Source organism: Podarcis liolepis (assembly GCF_965112155.1).
Source record: "Podarcis liolepis genome assembly, chromosome: 9".
NCBI classification, from domain to species: Eukaryota; Metazoa; Chordata; class Lepidosauria; order Squamata; family Lacertidae; genus Podarcis; species Podarcis liolepis.
In genome coordinates, this window is record NC_139564.1 from 18,913,400 (window position 1) to 18,935,275 (window position 21,876).

The 21,876-nt window shown below is 40.9% G+C and overlaps 1 protein-coding gene and 1 long non-coding RNA gene across 6 annotated transcripts in view; one reads left to right on the plus strand and one right to left on the minus strand.

Moving 5' to 3' along the window:
- Positions 1-21,876, plus strand: part of PDLIM5 (PDZ and LIM domain 5) — a 123,239-nt gene that overhangs the window by 72,118 nt on the left and 29,245 nt on the right. For 4 of the 5 annotated variants that reach the window (XM_083458659.1, XM_083458661.1, XM_083458662.1 and 1 more), the window contains 8 exons: positions 955-991; positions 4,703-4,732; positions 9,699-9,809; positions 10,757-10,861; positions 11,815-11,943; positions 13,681-13,890; positions 15,779-15,925; positions 17,344-17,481. In XM_083458659.1, coding sequence (XP_083314785.1) covers positions 955-991; positions 4,703-4,732; positions 9,699-9,809; positions 10,757-10,861; positions 11,815-11,943; positions 13,681-13,890; positions 15,779-15,925; positions 17,344-17,481 — 907 coding nt within the window. The remainder of the gene's footprint in view (positions 1-954; positions 992-4,702; positions 4,733-9,698; positions 9,810-10,756; positions 10,862-11,814; positions 11,944-13,680; positions 13,891-15,778; positions 15,926-17,343; positions 17,482-21,876) is intronic. The other variant, XM_083458663.1, reaches the window with a different exon arrangement.
- On the minus strand, positions 19,762-21,139 carry LOC310686047. Its single transcript, XR_014515678.1, has 2 exons — positions 19,934-21,139; positions 19,762-19,903 (listed from the first exon to the last, which is right to left on the minus strand). It is a non-coding gene; the product is annotated as an uncharacterized lncRNA (long non-coding RNA).

Genomic DNA, 21,876 nt, shown 5'->3' on the forward strand with positions numbered 1-21,876 from the left:
CCAAAGTACTTTGAGAGTTGGGTGGTGAAATAATAAAACTTCCCAGTAGGGTAGGATGAGTCCCTTGCATGAGTCTAAACAGCTCTTTGGATCCCAGCTACCAGGAGACTTTGCTTAATGTTTTCTATTACTTTTGCCAGTCTTTGAAAGTTACTCTGAAAAAGTTTGTTGTTGTTGTTGTTCTAAATAATAGCCTGAGTCTTTCCAGGTATGATACCCGTAAAGCTTGGTAGTTACATAATGTGATATTTAATTTCTCAAATGAGATTATTCCATACATTTAGTCAATCAATCACATTTCACAAATACTTTTGTTTAAAAGAGAGTGAGTGAGAGGGAGGCTGCATATATACCATGCATTTAAAGTGCAACAGACTCTTGGGAGATGTAGTTTGTTATGGGTGCTAGGAATTATAAATCTTTGAGGGGTAAACTACAGTTCCCAGGATTCTTAAGTGTGTGTGTGTGTGTGTGTGTGTGTGTGTGTGTAATGTGCTTTACATGTATGGTGTGTAAGCAGCCAATCAGAAATGTCAGAAAATATTGGGGAGGGGTGTTGTTGATTAAAAACGGTGACAGAAAAGTTGACAGAAAAGTGGTAAAAAACCCATTCATGACAGTTTAACAAGTGGTAATTGGTTAGGCATATCGAAAAGCTTGAAACAATAGTTTTACACTTCAGGACTAAGATTTATAGATTCAATCATTAATAATGATAAGATTAGTTGAAGATTGGAGTGAGCTGCCCATAAAGAAAAATGAACCTAGTAGGTTTCCTTTAAAAATAGGGCACCCTACCTAAGACACTTGTGATTTTAGAGGATGCTAGATGTCATTATTTTTCATAAAGGAAATTAGGCTTGGTGGTTCTCTGGATTATGGCAGAAATGTAAAAAAACAAAAACTTCTGTGGTGTTCTGATGGAAATGTAATTAGTGGTTTATTTATTTGCAGTGAAAGAACCAGAACCTGATAATTCAAAGAAAGCAAAGTAAGTTATTGATCTGAAATATAATTTGATGTGTTGCATGGTTTATTTTTGATTAATAGTGTGAAAAAAATTATTCATGTGGGTGCAAAGTTCAAGACATTTTTAAAGTGTTTGCACGTTGTTGTAGATAGTAGCGTAAGACTTAGTACCCTTTTAAACTCTTGACATACTTTTGTAAGGATGGATTTTGCTATAAAACCTGGCCAATTTTCACATTTTCTTAGGCTGTGTATAGAAATGGAAAGGCAGGGGCAAGAAAGCAGAGAATAAGATTTATACTGCGTTTTTAAAGGTGCTTCATCTTGAATATTGGGTACCCCGTTCATCTTTAGATTACCTTCATAACTTTATTCAGTCCCTTTCACTCATTAAGCAAATGGTCCTTTTCTCAAAATCATGTGGTAGTTACTAAACTTCGGCCCACTTTTCATAGAAGTGGCATGAGAATGTTTCCAATTACGTTGAATGTTCACTTTGATAAGCAAGTGAAATTACCAAGGAGACAGGCAGGTGGGATTCTAAAGATGCCCAGTTGTTTGAACAAATGTCCATGTGTGGTAATGCTTTCTCTGTAGCCTGTACCCATTCTGTCCTGTTTGGGATCCTCTTGGTAGACCACTTACTCCAGCTTCCATTAGTCCCAACCAGCAGGGCCAGTGGTCTGGAATGATAGTACAACAGCTTTTGAGGGACCAAAGGTTCTCCAGCCTTTGGTCTCCACTATAGACATTCAGCTGTCCCAAACTTCGCTATAAGGAATACAAAGTGGTGGCATCTGTCTTGGCCAAGGTAGGTGGGCAATGGGACCTGTTACATTACCAAGTGGAAGCAGAAAGCCTTACACACCCTTTTTTATTGTCTAAATTTGTATCTACTGGATCAGTTCTGAATCAGATGTAGTTGGCCTGCCCATCACTAGTTCGTAACAGAACAGATTTTCTACAACCAGTCGCAGCAGACTTATAAATGCTTGGGATGTGTGGAGTGTTTGTTGTGGCTTTAGCAGTACATCAAAAGGACAATATTCCTTGTGATATACTGGCCTTGCAGTTTATGGTGCAATTAAAGGCAAATATGTTGGCAGGGCTGTGTTCAACAGAGTTAAACAGATGCATGGAGTTGGCATTTGAAAATCAATCAAGATTCTGCACCAGGAAATGCTACTTTTTGTGACCTGTGTAAATAATGCCGTTTGAAGATTTGCATGGCTTCTTATATTACACAATTCTGATTTAGCTAGCCATGGAAGGGACAAGGATAATAAAGACACCCCCCCAAACAGCTGAAAAGCCAGGCTTTGTTCTAGCTTTTGAGAATTCAGTGGGTATTAACCACACATTGTCAAGTGCCTCTTGTCAGCCTTGGTGCTAGAAGTTTGCTTTCTCTTAAAACCCTTTCACTTCCATGAAATTTGCATCCGAGTGCAAGTACAGTTAGTGTAAAGAAGCTGAGTTGCTAAAAGTGCATGAAATCCTGCATGTTCAGGTTCTTGCATGCAGTGGGCTGCGATGCAAACCTCTTTCTTCTCTTATCTATCTCTTCTGTCGCTTCTTTCCACAGGGAAAAGGTTCCCCTTCACATCATAGGTCCCAGATACACAAAATTACGTGACTGGCACCATGGCGTCTCAGCACGTGTCCTTAACGTCCAGTGACTTGCCAAGCTTTAAAAACAAAGCACGTGTCCCTTCCTTCTTCCTCTTTCTCTTCCACTTGCTTTGCAAATAAAGAAATGAAAACCATTAGCTTTGATTACATGAGAAATTCTAGCCTTTTCTACACTTTTTTTTCTAACAGTTTCCTACTGATGTGTAAAGAATGAGATGAACATGTTCTGTTTTAAAATCAGTATCTAAATAGGCAGCCAGCACACAAGTGGCATATAGAATATTCTAAGTAGCTTGGAGAAGAACCTCTTCTTGTCTATTGCAGAGAAAGAATAGGCTGCAGTAGGTTAACATGGAAAAGGGACAGTACATTAAGAAACCATTCTGCTAATTCTGTACAGCTTTGTTTGATTTTGATGGAAACAGTTGTTAGTTTCCTTATGTAGCTTCTTCAAAATCAGTAGTAGGTGCATTTTAGAGCGGGATGTAAATGTTTCAAATGCATTAAAGGAAAAAAAGGCCGTTTTGGGGATTTTAGGAATGTTAGCATAATGCGACTCTGCTCAACTTGAGAGAAATGTCACTGTGCATACATGGTTTCTAAACTCTCCTCGGCTATAAACCTAGGAAAAATAACACTGGAACAGGGCCATGTATAACAACCAATGAAAATAGTATGAGGTAGTGAGTGTAGGTTTTATTTATTATGGGGTGGTTTTTTTCTTTGTCCTTAATAGCAGCTTTGATGGTGCATATTACTCTGTAATATAATGTATTATAGCAAATACATATTGATTTAATTTATGCTTTGTGAAGCTTGAAGAGTATTTAATAAATGTTACCTTTAAGTTAATTTCTTCCCTCTTGCCTTATTCTTCAAGTCTTTTGAACTCTGTGCATAGCACACACGTTGACAGTATTGGCAAAGAAGGCCGCTAGATACCTGTAGTGTTTTTAGAAAAAAATATGTTTGAGCAAATTTCTTATAGAAATGCCTGCATTTTGTTCCCTACACTCAATTGAAGACATGGTGCAATTAAACGGTCATACTTTTACTGATAGCAAATCTGCTATTTCTAGGCAACATAGAAGTGCAGGCAGTTCAACTCAAGCTGGTTGGGATAAATTGCTAAGCGGCCAAACAAGTGGCCAAACACTTGGTTTGGGTCCTGAACCAGACAGTTGACTGAGCCCTTCCTAATCTGCTCCCAACAGCAGCGCAGGGGAACTGTAGACCTCTCCATTTTGACATTGCCAGCTATCAGCAGAGTATGTCCATCTAGCACAAGGACCCTACTTCCTTGCAACTTCATCTTGAGCCAGCCAGGAGTGAGGTGCCACCCCTCACCTGGGCAGCTGCATTAAGGAGCTTGCAATTAATCGATCCTACCCATGATTTTAGCCCACAAGCCATGACCAGTGCCAGTCAGCCAAATTATAGCATTTGACATAGGTGGAAAAGAAGAAGGAGGAAATAACAAAAGAGCCCTGCAAAAGAGTGAATTAGGGTGGGAGGAATGTTTTTACTGTATTTCTCTTTCCTCTTGGTTTTAATGTATCCGTGTCGGGTTATTGTCTATTTGTTTGGTTGTAATTTGCTTTGGATTGACCTGGACAAGATAACACAACTGACTGGCTGAATGAATGAATGAATGAATGAATATCCGTCCCAACTGTAGGGTACATGAGTTGCTTCAGAGTTGAAGATGGGCAAAGAGGAGGAGGCGGAGGCACCTTTTACTACAATGCCAACTCTTCCTCTTCTTTGCTGCACTGTGTTCTAAGCATCATTGTCAATGTACTGTTTCCGCACATGATTTCCATTCCAGAGTTACACTGGAAGGGCAAAACCCAGTGAAGCCACATTTTCCTACTAGCTTTAAGCTCTGCTTAATTTTTTTTTTAAAGATACTTAATTAGGATCCTCCTTCAGGAAATTTTTTATTATTATTTATAATTACAAATAAAGCAAACAAAAGAAAGCCTTGAACCACTCCAGCTTCAAAAGTTCTCTTCTGTAGCATTTACTTTGTGGGGAATGCAAGTTCTCCAGAGTCAACTGCCTAACAATATTTTCAGCTCACTATTTGTTGACTTATCTCTAGGGCAAGTCAAACAGGAAATGGAGATTTGAGGTAACTGCTCACTTGTTTGACATTAACAGCCACGTGTGCAGAAAACTTGAAATATGGCAGGGCAAGCTGTTAAACTACTAAGATGTGTTTCTGCTTTATTTGGTTACATTATAGAATTTTTTAAAAAACCAATAGTGTGCTATTTGTGATCAAATTCTATTTGGCTCTTTCAAAACCACAAGCTGTTTCAATTGGGGGGGGACCTCAATCTCAGATTGGTTTGATTAATTATTACTTCATTGTTTTCAAACGAACTGAATTGTCACGTTTGTTGATGTAATAAAATGACACATCTCTGTTTAATGCATGTGCATTGCACCGTAGAGAGTAGTCTTCAGGAATGTTCGAAAACACCACTGTGCTGTGTATTCATTTAGCTGGTGAAGTGTCTGATTCAATGTAAACTCACTTTTGTTATGTGGACGTATTGTGGCTTTTATGTAACATTTAAAGTGGATTTTTTGGCACTAGAACATTTTACCTTATTTTACAGTTTTGCAGATGTTATTGTCAAGAGTGTTTTTCCTCTGTTTTTGGGCCCATTTTGTAGACTGTATATTCATTATGACCTAATCATAGGTTTAATTTTCATAATAACTATCCCTTCAATGACCAGCTTGGTTCATAATCAAAAGAATGCCCTATAGCAGCTAAAGAAACTGAGCTATGAAGTCAGTTTCCAGTTCAAATTTCACCTCTGTCATGAACTCACTGGGTGACTAGGCAGGCCGGTCTTTCTCATCCTCCTCTGTCTTCCCATTTGGTATATGGAGAGTAATAACCATAGAAATGTAGAGTTGGAAAAGACCCTGAGGGTCATCTAGTCCAACCCCCTGCAACACACAAATCTCAACAAGATCATACATGGCATCCAACCTCTGCTTAAAAACCTCCAAGGAAGTAGTCCTCCATCGTCCGAGGGAGTCTGTTCCACTGTGAAACACGTCTTCCTATCAGAAACTTCTCCCTGATCTTTAGTGAGAATCTCCTTTCTTAAAACTTGGAGCTATTGGTTTGGGTTCATTCCTCCAAAGCAGAAGAAAACAAGCTTTATCCATCTTCCATGTGACAGGCCTTGAGATATTTAAAGATGGCTATCCTTTTGTCTCTCAGTTTCCTCTTATCCAGGCTAGACATACCCAGTTCCCTCAACCATTCCTCATAAGGCTTGATTTCCAGACCCTTCATCACCTTGGCTGCCCTCCTCTGCACATGTTCCAGCTTGTCAATACCCATCTTAAATTGTGGTGCCCAGAACTGGACACAGTGTTCCAGGTGTGGTCTAACCAAGACAGAATAATGACTAGGGCCACATTTACACCATGCACACAAAGCACACCCTTAATAAACTATATCTCCCAGGATTATTTGAGGGAACTCATGACTGTTTAAAGCAGTATCATGTATGATGTGAATCTAGCCTTACCCTTACAGGGTGATTGTAAGAAATATTTCTAGATAATGCATCTGAAGTCCTTTGAAAACTTGAAAGTGTCATACAGATGTTATATATCACCATTCTTTATTACTAGTCTAAAACACTTCCAGGAGCCACTTCACATAGGGTTGACATATGTCCTCTTTTTCCAGGACACTTTCTCTTTTTCATGGGTAGAGTCGTCATAGCTATCCATAGTTAAAAGTAGAAGATGGCAAATGTGTCCTTTTTTTGTTCTTTAAAATATGGCAATCCTACTTCCCAAATTCAGAGGGATGAAGGTGGAGCAAAGAGTAGTCATTTCTTACACAACTGGTTCCTCTACTTCTTGGTAATATTTGAATAACCAAAGGTGGAGGGTGTGGTGGTGCTCTGTTTCAAAGGTTACAGAGAAATGCTGGGAATTCTCCAAATATAGAAAGCCACTGCAAGACACAATGGATGTGCAGAATGAATAGTCCCTTTGCAATATTATCCAAAGGATAACCATGTTAGTCTCTTGCAACAAAAACAAATTTATTGTTGCCTAAGCTTTCATGGATATAGCTTCATGCATCTGATGAAGTGGACTGGAGCCCACAAAAACCTATACATAATAAAGATGTTAAGGTGCTGAAACACTTGTTTTTAATGATAATAGGCACTGTTCACTACCAAGAGCAACATTTCTTGCTGAAGGCCTGTTGAAATGAACGGCTTTTGCTGAGAAAGTTAAAAGTGAATATTTCTAAGATTGTCGCAAGCCACTATAAAAGCAGTGTAAAAAAAAAAAAGAGTATTCTTCTCTGGCAATTGCTCAATTAAATGTTGGCAATTAATCTCAATCACAACTGTGTTTTGGAGACTTCTGGTGGCCCTCCTTATTTGCAGGGTTTGATACAGGTCAGGCGCACACATAGCACAAATCACTCTGAAGACCACGTTTACATTTATATTAATGCAGATAGGATTAATTGCTTTGACCATAGTTGTAACACGTTTTCTTTTTCTTTCTCCCCTTCCCCCTAAAGTTGTAAGTTGTTCTTTTCTGTTATTGCTTTATTTTTCAGTTTCGCCCCTCTGGATAACATATAGTGCACATTCTCTTTTCCTTGGAACTCCTCTTGCTTCCGTTTCTCTCTTTGCTTTCACATGACACATATTCCCCCCCCCCCCACTCCTTTCTCTCCCCATCTCCTACTATAGGCCTGCGCCCACCCCATATCTCAGCTCTGTGCTTCTTTATCTGTTCGTTTCCATAAGCACAGGTTTTACTGCAGTTCCATTTCTTAGCTGCTTCCCCTTTTTGCTGCAACCCATACCATTGAAATACTGATCAATTCTCATTGTACGTGGATTTGTGTTGCATTTGACAGTGTCCAGTGCATCCAAATCTCCCCCAAACTCCCCATGCTTCTATTTTGACTACTTTGAATGGCTGGAAAGCAGCTTAGATTGCTCCAAGCCCATAACTTTTGTCATCACTTTTGTGTAGTCCAAGAAAAACTTTTTTTTTTCCTGGCACAATGAGCATTCAACTTACCTGGATGCCTGACCCCCTTCTGCTAGAACACTTGAAAGTTCTTAATAACTACCAGATTCCATTTCATTCTCAGCTGTAATCCATTAGCTCTGTCTTTGAGCTACAAATATGGGTCTGATGCAGGGTTCCCCCCCTCCCCTGGTGAACGATGTGTCAATCAGTTTTACTGCAAAGATGGTATCTAGTAGAGATGTACAATTTCTGGGAAATTTTGAAGCTTTTGAAGGGGGGCATTCCTCCCAGGTTTGCTTGTTTTTTTGGGGGGGGGGGTTGAAAAAATGCAATACTTTAAAAAAAGTATTCTTTATGCATCGAAAGTTGCTTGGTTACTCCAGGAACCTAAAATGGATTATGTGTACTTGTACCACATATCTCAGGCTTCAGTCCCTTCTATTTCCCTCCACCATGACTCTTGTCTCTGTCTTGTTTCCTCCTTTTCTTCAGTCTCTAATTGCTATCTTTTTTCCCTACCTTATCTCTATTTATGGAGTTCAGTGGCCAGGGCTGTCTTTACCTGGGGTGCAAGGGGTATGGGGCACCCGGGCACCGAATTCTGGGGTGCGCCAGGCTCCCACCACTGAAGCCGCCTAAGCACTTAACTATCTACCTGTTATGAAATAATAAATAATTTTGATCAAGTCAGAAAAACAAAATACACATATACCTAGGTATTACCAAAATACATACCTACTGTTTCACTAAAGGACTTTCAGCTTTGTGTGCTCATTTACCAAAGGCACGCCGCACTAGCAGCGGAACTTGTCATTCACAATAGCAGCGCTTGTCAGACTCAATGATGGTGCTTGTCATTCTCAATGGCGCCGAGCACACAAAATTAACTCTTATATCATAATAAAAGTTAATTTGGGGGCTGAACTAAATTTGGGGGCGCTGGGCGGATCGTTGCACCCCAGCGGCGCATATGCTAAAGCCTGTGCTGTCAGTGGCAACAGCACACAAATCTTAATTCCCCCCCCCCCAGCAATTCACATCTGGATGCTTGTTAGTAAGCAGCATAGATGGCTGGCTGTAGCAGACCAGGGTCGGAGTGGGGTGGAGGGGAGACATCTACACTGAACAGAATCAAGGGAAAGGGTGAACAGATGTACTGATGCAGGCATTTTCCTATCTACGCTCCCATTATCATCCCAGTACCATTGTCTCTCTCTTTTTTCTTTATCCCTTTTGAGCTGGCACCCACAGCACATTTAGCAAAAAAAAGGGAAAAAAGTGAGAGAGATGGTTGGATTAAGACTTATGTCATGCTTTAGAAACATTGAAATGAGTGGTACAGTATAGAGATAATTAAATTACACCACACTGATCTCAGTGGAACTAAAGTGTGGCTAACAGAGTGATCCATATTGCTTGCTGCTGCAACCAAGGCTCTACAAAACATGGAGCTCGCAACAGATCTGTAGCCCACTGATTCATGGCAGCTGCAGTAGAAAGTGAGGCTGGTAGATAAAATCTGAGCTCCGTGCCAATTTTAGATAGTAATTTGGCCCATGGTAGACTTGATGCTGTCAAGTGCTGGCTGTGGGAGCACTTCAGGAACCCAGGCCAGCTAAGCCTTGCCCTCAGAATACTCCTTTTGGGTGCTTTCTGCTGGACTGTGCTGGCAGTTATGCTGCCAGTGAACCACCTTTCAGAGAGCAGAAAGGGGCATCTCTTCCAGCAGGAGGCCAGCTGAGCTGGCTGAAGTGAGTGGAGGTAAGTCTATACTCAGTCCAAGTCCCCCTCAGCCGAGCAAAAGAGGGGTTTGGATTGCAGCCTTGCTTAGTGCAAAATTAGTGGAAAATCAGTAGCTCAGAATTTATCTTTGTGTCCTATGGCTAAAGCAATCATCTTCTCCTCTGTTACTGAAATTCTGAACACTCACACTGGCATTTCCTAGAGGTTTAGCAACTCTTGTTTTATGGAATGTTAAGCTAGATATTATATAGCCTCAAAACGTGTGGCTGGTTACGTAAATCGTGTGTTCTCTGTTACTATTATGAATAAAGCATATCTACAGAACTAACTAATGGATTGGAAACCCAGCATTCCCATACAGTAGCTACCCAGACCTGCGAAATACCTGATGTGTCAGAACAACCCCCGTTGCCAGCTCAAAGGTCTGTTTCTCTGTCCTTGTTCCATCCATTCATGGTTCACTGACATGACTAAACCTTATTGTGGAAAACCGTTTTGCACCACACATGAATGCACATGACACTTGAAGAAGTCATTATTATTCTCAAGTAGTTCATCAGACTTGCACTAAATTTGATAATTAAGCAAGCATTATCCTTGTCACAATTGTCACTGCTTAATGGCACTGCTTTATTATTGGACCAGTGGATTCTCACTCCCTATTTTGGAAAATGATGGACCCAATATACTCACTCCCCATGAATGGTACTGGGCACAGCCAGCACTCCTGTGTGTTGTGTGCATGGGAAGCTGTTAATTGTGGGGGAAGCATTATTGTGAAATATTTTTTGCACAGGGCAATGCACACAGCAAAAAGCAGGGTGCTGTGGCAAACTGGATTGCTCTTCTTCATTAATTTTAAGAAAAACAGCAACTTAAGAGCTAATAGTGCGAATGAGATATTGAAGCTGTATATGTGTATTCCATTGGCCAAAATAAAAGTTATTTCTGTATTGGACTATGATTTGTTCTGAATGCCCTTGCCATTTTTACTGAAACTTCCATTATTTAATTTCAAGTGTGTTTTCAAGGCATGCAAAACATACTCAGCTTTTAGGATCTCCCTATCACTGTTATGAAACAAACTTGAAAATTCTCACCAAGGTCTGAATTGCATTGTGAATTCAGCTTCGACTGTTCCAAATAAGTTCTAGAAAATCTAGAAAAAGCTGCAACCTTCTGCTTCGGCAGTGGCTACCAGTTAGTGCCAAACTCTTGTAGACTTGCTGTCACTCCAATGGATTAATAGTTTTGTGCACAAATACCACCTGTCAAATCACATTTAGATGTAGAATTTAACATTTTCTTCATAAACTTGACTTATTCTCTGATTTTGGGGGTGGAATTGAAACAAACTGCTATCTATCAGGGGAGAAGCAACTTCAAGTACTTCTGTGGTAACAGATCCAGATCTTATCACTATTTCTTCAACCAATCTTCCTGGTCCTAATCTTTCTACTACATCTCACAAGAGGTAAATACTTACTGTTCTTTACTGGATTATTAGTTTTGAAAGTTCTTCCTTTGTCTTTTTTACTTCCTGTTAATGGGAAAGTGAGTTATCCCAGCTGGCTAACACCTTCACATCCATCAGTGGTGAACCCTTCTTATCCTGGAGGGGGGCACTCCCTTGTCAGAAAACCTTTAGGGGCTGTATGTTGGTGGTGGACAAGGCCAGAGACAAAAAGTGAATGGGGCAGTAGATGCAAATCCTACCTTTGAATATTAGGTGGTATTCCAGCCATGCAAAATTTCAGACTCACCCCCACCGCCTAGCTCTTTTCTTTCCAGACAACCATTACCACAGTTCAAGGACACATTCCAGCTCAGGCATGAATTGCAGCCAATAAGGGGCATGGCTGGCTGTGTAGAGTCCCAGATTAGTTAGACAGGGCTGCATTTGGCCCCCAGGCCTGATGTTCCCCACCTCAGACATAGCTAATCCCAGAAACTGCCAGCACAAATAACAACAGAAACTGTGTATCCTTGTTGGAGTCTATGAATTAGACTTCTGGTCAATCATGTGTACCTCTAAAATTCCACCACTGATTTTCACCATAACTGGTTAATCTAGCCCAGTGTTTCCCAACCTTGGGTCTCCAGTTGTTTTTGAACTACAACTCCCTCATCATCCCTAGCTAGCAAGGTCTGGGATGATGGGAACTGTAGTCGAAAACCAGCTGGAGACCCAAGGATGGGAAACACTGGTCTAGCACAGCATTTTGTCTTCTTTGTCGACAGACAGATATTTGCGAATCCTACGTGAGCAGAAATTGGTTGGAGATAGCCATGCCTGTAAAGTTTGTCAAATTAACCGTGTAGTATGGGAACTTAAGCCAACTTCAGATACATTTGTGCAATTGCTGGGGGTGGGGTGGATACTAAGAGAACTTCTGGTGTTAGAAACTTTGTCATTTTCTTCTTCAGAGAACTTTTTTTCAACAATCCATTGGAGGCCTTGCCCAAGTGTGCACCATATCCACCTGCTACTGTTCATATTTTAAGTGATAGCAGCCAAGTAGCCATTGTGTCCAAAACGGCATCAACCTACACTAGGTAGTTTCATACTAATTTATTACATTCTGTTCAAAGCATATCATAAATTATTTTTTAAAACCGTTTATTACTTATTCTCTGAAGCTCGCAAAATGCCTGTCAAACTTTGGTGAAGAACAGCGAATGTTAGGTTTCCTAAATTTTCTCTCTGCCTGCCTGTCCGCCTCTTCTCCCTCTCTCCTCAACTTTCTTCCATGGTCCAACTTCCCTACTTCTGAGACCTATCCTACAGCTCTGCTCTACCTCAGGTAGTTGCTCTGCCCTAGCTTCTGCCAACCTAGCAGTTCAAAAGCATACCAGTGCAAGTAGATAAATAGGCACCGCTGCAGCGGGAAGGTAAACAGCATTTCCATATGCTCTGTCTTCAGCCACAGTGTTCCGTTGTGCCAGAAGCAGTTTAGTCATGCTGGCCACATGACCGGGAAAGATGTCTGTGGACAAATGCCAGCTCCCTCGGCCTGAAGCAAGATGAGCACTGCACCCCATAGTTCCCTTTGACTGAACCTAACTGCTGGACCTAACTGTCCAGGAGTCATTTACCTCTACCTCTACCTCAAGTGACAGTCTGTATCCAGAATGAGTGAGAAGGGGGAGGTGAGGTATTTCACTCTGCTCAGACATTCAATGTGATCAAGAGATGGAAGTTCTAAATGTCTCTTACGTATGGTCCACTTTTGCTGGGGGAAACAACAAATGTATTTGAAGCTCAACCAAAAGCAAATGCTACTTGCTTTCATATCACAGCATTTGTGTTTTCTCCATCACTTCCTGAAAAATTCAAACAAGTCACAAACTATTCTGAATTGGTTCTGGTATAGAATGTAACTGATGGCATTTCAAATGCTTGCATTTGGCTAGTCTGAGAACATGCAATGCCCTGAGAACAAATAGTTCAAATGTTCCTACAGTAGATATGCTGTTGTCCACAAGATGGCAGCAGGGCTCAGTAACAGCAGAAACCACAGATTTTCTGATCAATAGTTCCCATGAGCATCAACGTAAAAGGCAAATCTCTGCTTGCAGTGGTATTTCATTAGACACCCAAGTTAAAATAGCTTCTGTACACGGACCTAATCTTCAGTGATGCTGCCATCTCTCCCATCAGCATGTATAAGCATTTTCGTTGTAAGCCGGTTAGAGATTTTCTTACACTCAAACAGTATATAAATTTTGTCAAATGGATATAGGGGGACATGTTCTGTATGACTGTTGAAATTTGCGTTGTGTGTAGTCCAGACATATGCAGTCTGGTTGGTATAACACTGGAAATGTTGGCGCACAGGCTTTCTTAAAATCCTACACTGACTGATCTTTCTGAGTTGTGTCAAGTGACCCTGACTCAGTATAATTTTTAGTTCTCCCTTCTGACCACCATCCAAGTTCTGTGTTAAGTATGGTAACATTCAAGTTCAGGGAATGAAATTGGGCGTATAATTTTTGTCAGTTACGAGCTGGAGGAGTGCCATCTCCGGGGAAGGAAACCATGACTGCCTTCGCATTCTCGTTATCCAAAGTTGACTTGAGTTATCCAAAGAAGGGGGGGGGGTTTGGACATTTGGCAAATATAAACACCGGATATTTGTATACCACAGGTCTTTTGAACATATGTAGTTCATTAAAAAAAAACGAAAACCCTATCAAGCACCGTAACTGTTGGTTACGCCTTTTATTAGGTAACGTTTAAATAAATAAGTATGGTATTTGTGTTTAATGTATCATAATTCTTGTTGAATTAAGGTCAAGTAGGATAAAAACTGGTTCTCCAGAGCTTGCCCCAGCTCCTGCAAGGTTGGGTGCAAATGAAGCTGATAATAAAAGGAGCCTACCCCTGACTAGCACAGTGGCAACTCAGACATTTGAGACCCTTATGTCTCCAATTGCTCCAGAGGGATCTACTTTGACAGTCCAGACTGGGAAAACTGCATTGGTGCCCCCTCTTCCTGGCAGGTATTGGAATCCTAGAATTTTGAAGACCAAATTATTTTCTGTGCTTTTTTTTTTAAGGGAAATAAGGCTCCCTGTATTTATTTTGTGTGTGTGCAAAAGCATGACAAGGGGGAGGTTTTGCTTTTATCCATAAAATTTAAACTGTAAAAGTAAATTCTTTTCTTTCTGAAATGCCAAGAATACATTGCAGAAAAGTTTGTCCAACAAAAACAGAACAAAAAAATTAGTAAATATGGACAGAGTGACATTTTCAATAACAGTAAGTCTTTGGCCAGGTAAACTGGCCACAAGGGAATTATTGGAAGCTTAACCCTAAGCAATAACAGCAATGCTGTCACACGTCTACTGATTGTTCTGGGGAGTCTAGTAACTTTGAAAATATATATATTGCTTCTGAATACTAATGTTGCTCAAAATAATCTCATACATTCCCCCCACCACCCCCGGTTGCTGTTTTTATGAGGGGTCAGCTAATTTTCTTTTAACATCTGAAGTGAGTTATTCATTACAAAATTCAAGCTCTGTGTCCCAATGACCTGAAACCAAATACTCCATGCTTAAATTCATGGAAGACGATCAGAGACGATCATGCATCAAATTTTCTTTACAATTGCCTTATAAAAGCCACCATGCTGATTTGAAGCTTTAAATGAATTATGGAGATACATCTTAAGAAGATCAAAAGGAAGGTCTAAACCTGATACAAAGTTTAAGCTTGCTTAAGCCTATTAAAACCTATGGACTTCAGCAACCCCATTGAAATCAGTGGGGGCCAGCATGCCACATTCTGTGTTGGATTTAGATTTGGATTCTCTATTGATGACAGAAACTGCTTCAGACTCAATAACATTCTTAGGGAAGAAAAAGTGGAAAATGCATAAATTCAGTCAGCCAGGCCTTGCTGACTTTTCCATACTGGGTTAGTAATGCAGGCTGAACTTCACTTTTGAATGGCTACGATTCCAGTAATTGCATATCAATCAAAGATGCACTTAGATATTGGGAGAGCTATGCTATTGACTAGTCCAACACGTTCAGTACTGTCCTCCTGGTCGGTCGGGAGACTCAAAGTCTTTCTTCAGCCTGAACATCACAGCGACTGATACCTCAGAGACATCAGCACACTTCAGGGTCAGCAAAGTGTTAGCAGTCAGCGTGACAGACCCAGTAGCACAGCAATATTGGCTAAACTACTTTATTTACATATAATACACTCAGAGCATTCTGACTCAGCTCCTTCCTCATCAGCATCAAACAGCAAAAAGAGAGAGAACACAGGACAATAATTCTACATCACGGAAACACAGTAATACAAACATCCTGTCTCCGTCACTTCCGACTATGTGGAATGAAAACATACACCGTCATGTGATAAAACAATCCCATGACTGCAACACGGGGAAAGAATCCTAACATATACACACACATACAATGCTGCATTATTGCTATTAGATTAGTCCAGGTAGTCTTTCAGGAGAATGTGAAGGCAACAGTTTTCCTCTTTTGTCTCGATTAAAATATGAGAGCCATCACCACTACATGGGTTGAACATAGTCAAACTCCCATTACAGAGCCAACTTTAAAAGTCTCTGAAGCAGTTATGAAAATTTCATTAATGAAATTGTACGCTAGGTGGCTTAAATGTCTCCCCCCCAAAAAAATCATAGAATCATAGAGTTGAAAGGGACCCCAAGGGTTATCTAACCCAATCCCCATAAACGCAGGAATCAACACATAGTCCCCCATCCAATCTGCTAGCAGTTTTGTTGCTGCTTTGCTAGGAATGAGCTTTGAAATTACTTCTATAAATGTGTCTTGTATATTTTATTTCTCATTTCCTTTTTCTCTATCCTTTCGCTTCCTTGCTTTTTCTCCATTTGAACTGAAGCTTCTACCCTATGAAAGAGCCACTGGAAAATCTACTGGGAAGTAATGTAACGTTTGCTCCCATCCCCTCTACTTTACTTCCAAAGGTGGAATCATCACAAGTTAAGAGTGCCGCTGCTGCTGTGTCTGCTGCAGTTGCTGTACGGAGGTCTGGAATATCTTTGTATCTCGTGGAGGGTGGGAGGTGGAATATGTTCACTTGCAAGTGGTGAAATTCAGTGGTACTAACTTAAAAGAGCTGGTTCAGACGTGATGTTAAAACAAAAGGTTTGCTTTAGTATTCTTTCTCTGAGGTAGCTGCAAAGTTCTACTTACGTTTTTGAAATACTGCCATTTTCCATGTTGTCTGAACTGGCTGGCTAATGAAAACAAGCCAAATTCAGATGACAATGTTCAACTACTGTTAATCTAAAACAAGTGGAAGCTGCTATCACCATCATGGCTGCCCAGTAAGAAACCAGAGGGTCAAGGCTCTGTTTGTTTTGCTTTAGTACATAGTTGTGTGAATTCAACCAGCGTACTAGCATTTTACAATACACTCAAGATTCATGGACATAGTATGGGATATTATTTGTCTTTCGAAACCCCACATCATTTCCCCAACCGAGCGAATTAATTACTTGAACCTCCACCAGAGGGAGGAATATATTCTTTAGTAATATAACTCCTTTCAAATATACACAGCAGAAGCTGAAAAGGCATGAATTGTAAGTTAGCTCTGCTCATTTCTTGAACACGTCACACAAACCAAAATTCAGTCTTTTACCTTGGGGTTTTATAATGGATGCAGAATCCAGGATGTGTCACTCTAATTATTTAAATGAACCCATACAAGGTGATTTGGATGCACTTAGCAGTTTCTGTTCATTACTTTTGAACAACTATCCAGCCCAGCCTTCTAATTTTGGTATAGTGATGTGTCCAAAACTTGGAATTATCTGGTTCAACATAGAATTTTGCATGCCTCATAATTCTCAAGCAGCAATGTTATTTCCCTCAAAAAGAAATATTTGCTATGAACGGAGAAGCATATGGGAAGAGGGTTTTTTGTTTTGTTTTTGGCTTGCTATAAGTTGAAGCTGTCACGAAAATACAGGATAGAAGGATAGCTAGTAGAGCTTAGTAAAGCCTTTGCAGATGCTATTATTGGTTGCTGGGATTAGAAAGCTTCTCAGAGCCTGGTGAGTCAAATTTGAAGGCTGCACATCTTTCCTTTTCTCAAAGGCTCAGGAGCATTGTATATTACAACCAGAATCATGAGTCAGTTTAAAATTATTGGGGGACAGGGGTGGTATTAGGGGGTGACAAAAGGCCCCTGAAGCCTGGGTCTCCTGCCCCTTTCCCCCCACTTACAGGGCTGTTGAGGCCTCTGTCCCAAGCCCTTAAGTACTTGTCAACACCCCTGTTGGGGGGACTGTGAGTAGAGGGAGCATTGCCTTAGAGTTGGCGACTCATTTCTGAATTGCACTGGATAGTTCGCTTCTCACGACTGTAGCATGTCTAGTTAACCTTCTACTTTGCGAGTAAACCAGCTGCCAAAGTAAATTCTCTTTAAATGCTTACCAGACTCTCTGATCACAGTACCTATCGTACACTGTTGGATGCCCTTCTCATTACTCCTATTATCAAACCACCAACTCTGGAAAGTACAAGACCATCAAGACAATCAGCAAGTGCTTTCGAGATGCAAAGAAACTGGAGACCGTAAGAGTGTGCGACAGGAATGGTTCTGCACTCCTTTGACTTCTTATCTTCTAACTTGTTAATGGACTGTCATGAATTAATTCACACTTACGTATACCACTTATGTAGTACTTAGCTCCAGCAATGGAGGTCTTCTTGCGGTTTATTTTCACCAGTACTGATCAGTCACTATTAGCAAAATATTCATTACAACCTAAAAGAATGGGACAGGGAATCTTGCTGCATGGGGGGAAGTTTTGCTGTGTGTGTGTGTGGAGGTGGGGGGGGGGCACAGAGCTGTTAATCACTAAAAAGCTCTCATCATAAATTGTGCAGGTTGGTGGTGGCCTTCCAACTTGTCTTGAATTTGTGAGGTGCCGCATAGCACCGAACCTTTTCCCTTAATTTAAAAGGGAAAGTGCGACCTTTTTGTTAACCGCAAGGTGGGAAAATGTTACCAGAGTGGAATCAATCGTTTTGAATGAGGTACTGGCAACAGCTCCATCGGTGAAGAAGCCACATTATTGTATTATTGGAACAGAGAGTCTCTCTTCCTCAGATATTCACTCCCTTAATCTTATGAGGCTGTTACTGTCGGTAAATGGGGAGCAAATAAATGGTTTTATACACATTTGACAGCTACTCTATAAAATGTTTCATGTTTCCTTGTGGGGTGGGACATTTTGTTCTGTGTCATACTTCCTGACCACAACTATGGTAACATTAGACCTAACTTTCCTTGGACGCTTTATTTAACCTACAAACCAGACGTCTGTGTTTTGATGGTTTAGATGCAACTAGCTCATTTATTGTGTCTAGCAAACTAGTTTCCTCTAGCTTGGCATACACGGACCATTTCACTATTAATGTGCCTCAGGAGCAGGCATAATTCTGAATATCCCAAGTCACAGTATACAAAGGATTTTGTTTTGTTGTATCATAAATTCCTTAAGAGAAGTGAATGTCTGTTATGTATTCCGCAGCCAGATGAGTGTCTTTCTCCCCCCCCCCCTTGTTGTTTTTTTTATTTTTATGCACAACTCTTTTTTGGTACTTCATAAAACTTTGTCCTTGTCCCTCCCCAAATCTGGGTTGTTATGCCAGTTCTAGGCCAGTTTTATAATATATGAAAGTACTACCATATGTCTTTCACAATAGTGAGGTGCAGAAAAAGGTTGGAAAGAGGGAACATTTTCAAAAATCATAGGCATATGAGAAAATATTATGAAACTACAGGAGTATAGGGTTTCACGTTTCAGCAGCACAGTCAGTTGAAAGCAGTCAGTCTTCAAAGGCTTGTTCTATCATTAAATAACAGGAGTTGTTTTTGTGCTAGTGTAGCTGCATATGTGCTTCCATACATAATGTGCTTCCATACAATTGACCGCTGCCATATACTCTAGTCATGTGTCGGTTGCCTGTGGAATATCTTTTAATTGACCCATCCAGTGCAGAAACACAGGGGCATGACACGAAAAGTTTCTTCACTTCCTGCACCTCTGAAAACAGGAAGAGTGGTTGGAATGGACATACCCTTTAGACTAGGACATGAGTGGGGAAATGTGGCCCAGTCAATTGCTTATTTACCACCACAATTTGGCTACCACTGCCTGTATGTAGATGCAATGCTAACTCTCTGCAAACTGATTTGCTAATTAGGAGCCGGACTCAGAAATGTGGTTTTTCTTCCTCTTCAGAGTGTGTACTGGGGGAAGGGCAGCTGGAGTCTGACTTGGGGATAGGGGGGCAGTGGTGTGTGAGGACCTGTACCAGCCAGGAGGCAAGAATCAGAGGGGCAGGGGAAGCTTCAGAGCTGGAGGAAGAGGAGGCAGAGGCAGGCCAGGCAAGTGAAGGGCCAGGTGCTTGCCCACCCTCTACTGCACCACTGTCTCCCAGTACTAGTGGAGAAGTGAAGTTGGAAGAGCAGAAGCAGCTTCCTTGCAGGTGTAGTCTCTGACTAGGTGTTCACAGCCCATTGGGGAAAGGTACATAAATTGGTGGAAGGGGAGTGGTCACCAGTTGCCGCACCTGTTCCACAGAACACGGACCTGGGAATAGCTCCCTAAGCAGTAGATTGGTGTGTATAGGTCTCCAGAAGTGACTGTGTTATCTTTGACAATAAAGAGTTCATTCTCTGCTGTGTGCATTATTTGGATGGGAAGCGCCTTTGACAAACATGACTGTGGCGACCACACAGGGCCCCCGGACGTTTGACAGTCTATTGACCCTGTGCCACCACTGTGATTGCTTTCTTCGCTGCCACCACCCCGTTTCTCACGGGGACACACGGAGTCCAGACAGTTGTTAACATAAACAAATAATCAAGTTTATTTTTAAATGCAGGAACAAGCTTATGGTTTCAGTTAGTTTTTCTTGACAGTTTCTTAATCTTAGTTCCTAACAACTTCAAACTGATTATCCCCAACTATCTATCTGATTCCACCTAACAATTCCTCTTATTCTCTCACAATACAACTCGACCAACCCACTGCCTATTCCTCCTTCTTCCTTCTCCAATTCCCAAACCTCAACTGACTTTCAAAACCTCCCACTCTAACTTTTACTCCCTCCTTGCATTCCCACTGGCCAATCACATCACACTCATTTAACCCTTTCCTTATGACCCATCCTAGGAGGCAAATGCCACATAATCAGTCAATTTTTTAAATAAACTTGAATTGAAACCATAGATTAAAATGGAACTGGAAACTATGGTTACGGGTGAACTCTGGTTTCTGTTGGTGCACATTTAACAAAGGAAGGGAGGAGAATGTGCTTGGAGAGGGAAGGGGGAAAGCATATGCTCCTTGGGCTCCAATTTGAAAATTTTGTAGGGACTACAACCTAGTTGCAAAAGTCCATTGGTCATGTAATGAGAGAAGGCAGAGAGAACTTTGTGCACATCTGTCCTAGGGATGCATTTCCCCAGGAAAGTCCAAGGGTAGAAATCTAGGATTTTGCTGCAGTTGCAGCCCAAACACAGGTAGGTGGCATTGTAAAACACGTAAGTATAATTTGCTCTGTTACTTGTACCAGGCAAGTGGCTGCCTTGGCTGCCTTTTAAATTGTGAATTTCCAAACTCCCTCTATTAGCACATAATTGACACCTTTCTAGGATTGTAACACTAATGATTTAGTGTTATGGAGGAAACCATGGTGTGTTTTGAGGAAACAGATTATGCTGCTTCTGAAAAAGAATGCTTTGTGCTTGGTGCAACTTGGATTCCCACTTCTCACACCTTTATTGCGTGTGCCCTTTTTAACAGAATCCAAGGCAAAAAAAAAAACTTGAATAGCATTACCCTATTTGTTCTTTTTTACCTCTTTGTGAGCCTGGCAGTTCCTCCTTTTTCCTTATAAACCGTTGGAAACACTGTTACTTTTAGCAACATAAACATTTACCTTTGTAATTTACAGCGGAAAGTTTTTTTTAAAGAGCAGAATAGGATTATGGGGTGGAAAGTAAGAATTTCTTCTCCCTTTGTGTCTCCTGCGACCTTGGCACCAAGCATTTTTTTTATGTTGCCATCGTGCAGGCATTTTTCCTCCAAACATTTCTGTTATGCCTGCAAACATTATGAAATGGCAGGTTTATTTCTACATCTGTTGATCTCTGTTTAACATTCCAGAAACCACAGATTAGAGTTCAATACCTCCCTCCTTTTACTGGTGATAAAAAGGTGGAGCCATTTTAAATACTTGGTGCATTTCTATGAAACATAGGAAAAAGTAGATTTCAATTAGAAGCTAGCTAGAAGCTAATCCTTAAAACAGAGACACGACTAAGGCTGCAGTCCTAAAGCAAAGGTAGTTAAACAGTTGTTTGTTACAGAGAGAGAGAGAGAGAGAGAGAGAGAGAGAGAGAGAGAATCTTTATAACAAAAGTCGAAAGGGAAGGTTGATTGGCAGTGGGGGAATAGAATGTTGGGTGGAGCTAGAGGGAAGTAATTGTACAGAACATTAGGAAAACGATGGTTAATTATGGTTGGGTAACATGAGGGCTAGCAGTAGGGGAATATGGGGCATATATGAATACAGTTGTACCTTGGATCCCGAATGACTTGGCTCCCAAACAAATCAGCTCCCGAACGATCGAAACCTGGAAGTGAGTGTTCCAATTTATGAACGATTTTCAGAAGCCAAATGTCCAGCATGGCTTCTGCGGCTTCCAATTGGCTGCAAGAACCTCTTGCAGCCAATCAGAAGCTGCACTTTGGTTTCCAAACGTTTTGGAAGTTGAACCGACTTCCGGAATGGATTCCGTTTGACTTCCAAGGTACGACTATTTGTATAAAGGAGTGGGAATAGTTGCTGGAGAGACAGCATGTTAAGTCAGAATGCTAGAGTTATAAGAATGCCTGCATCTAATAACTGTTCGTTCTGGTTCTTGTGTTCACTGATTAGACATCTTTGCCA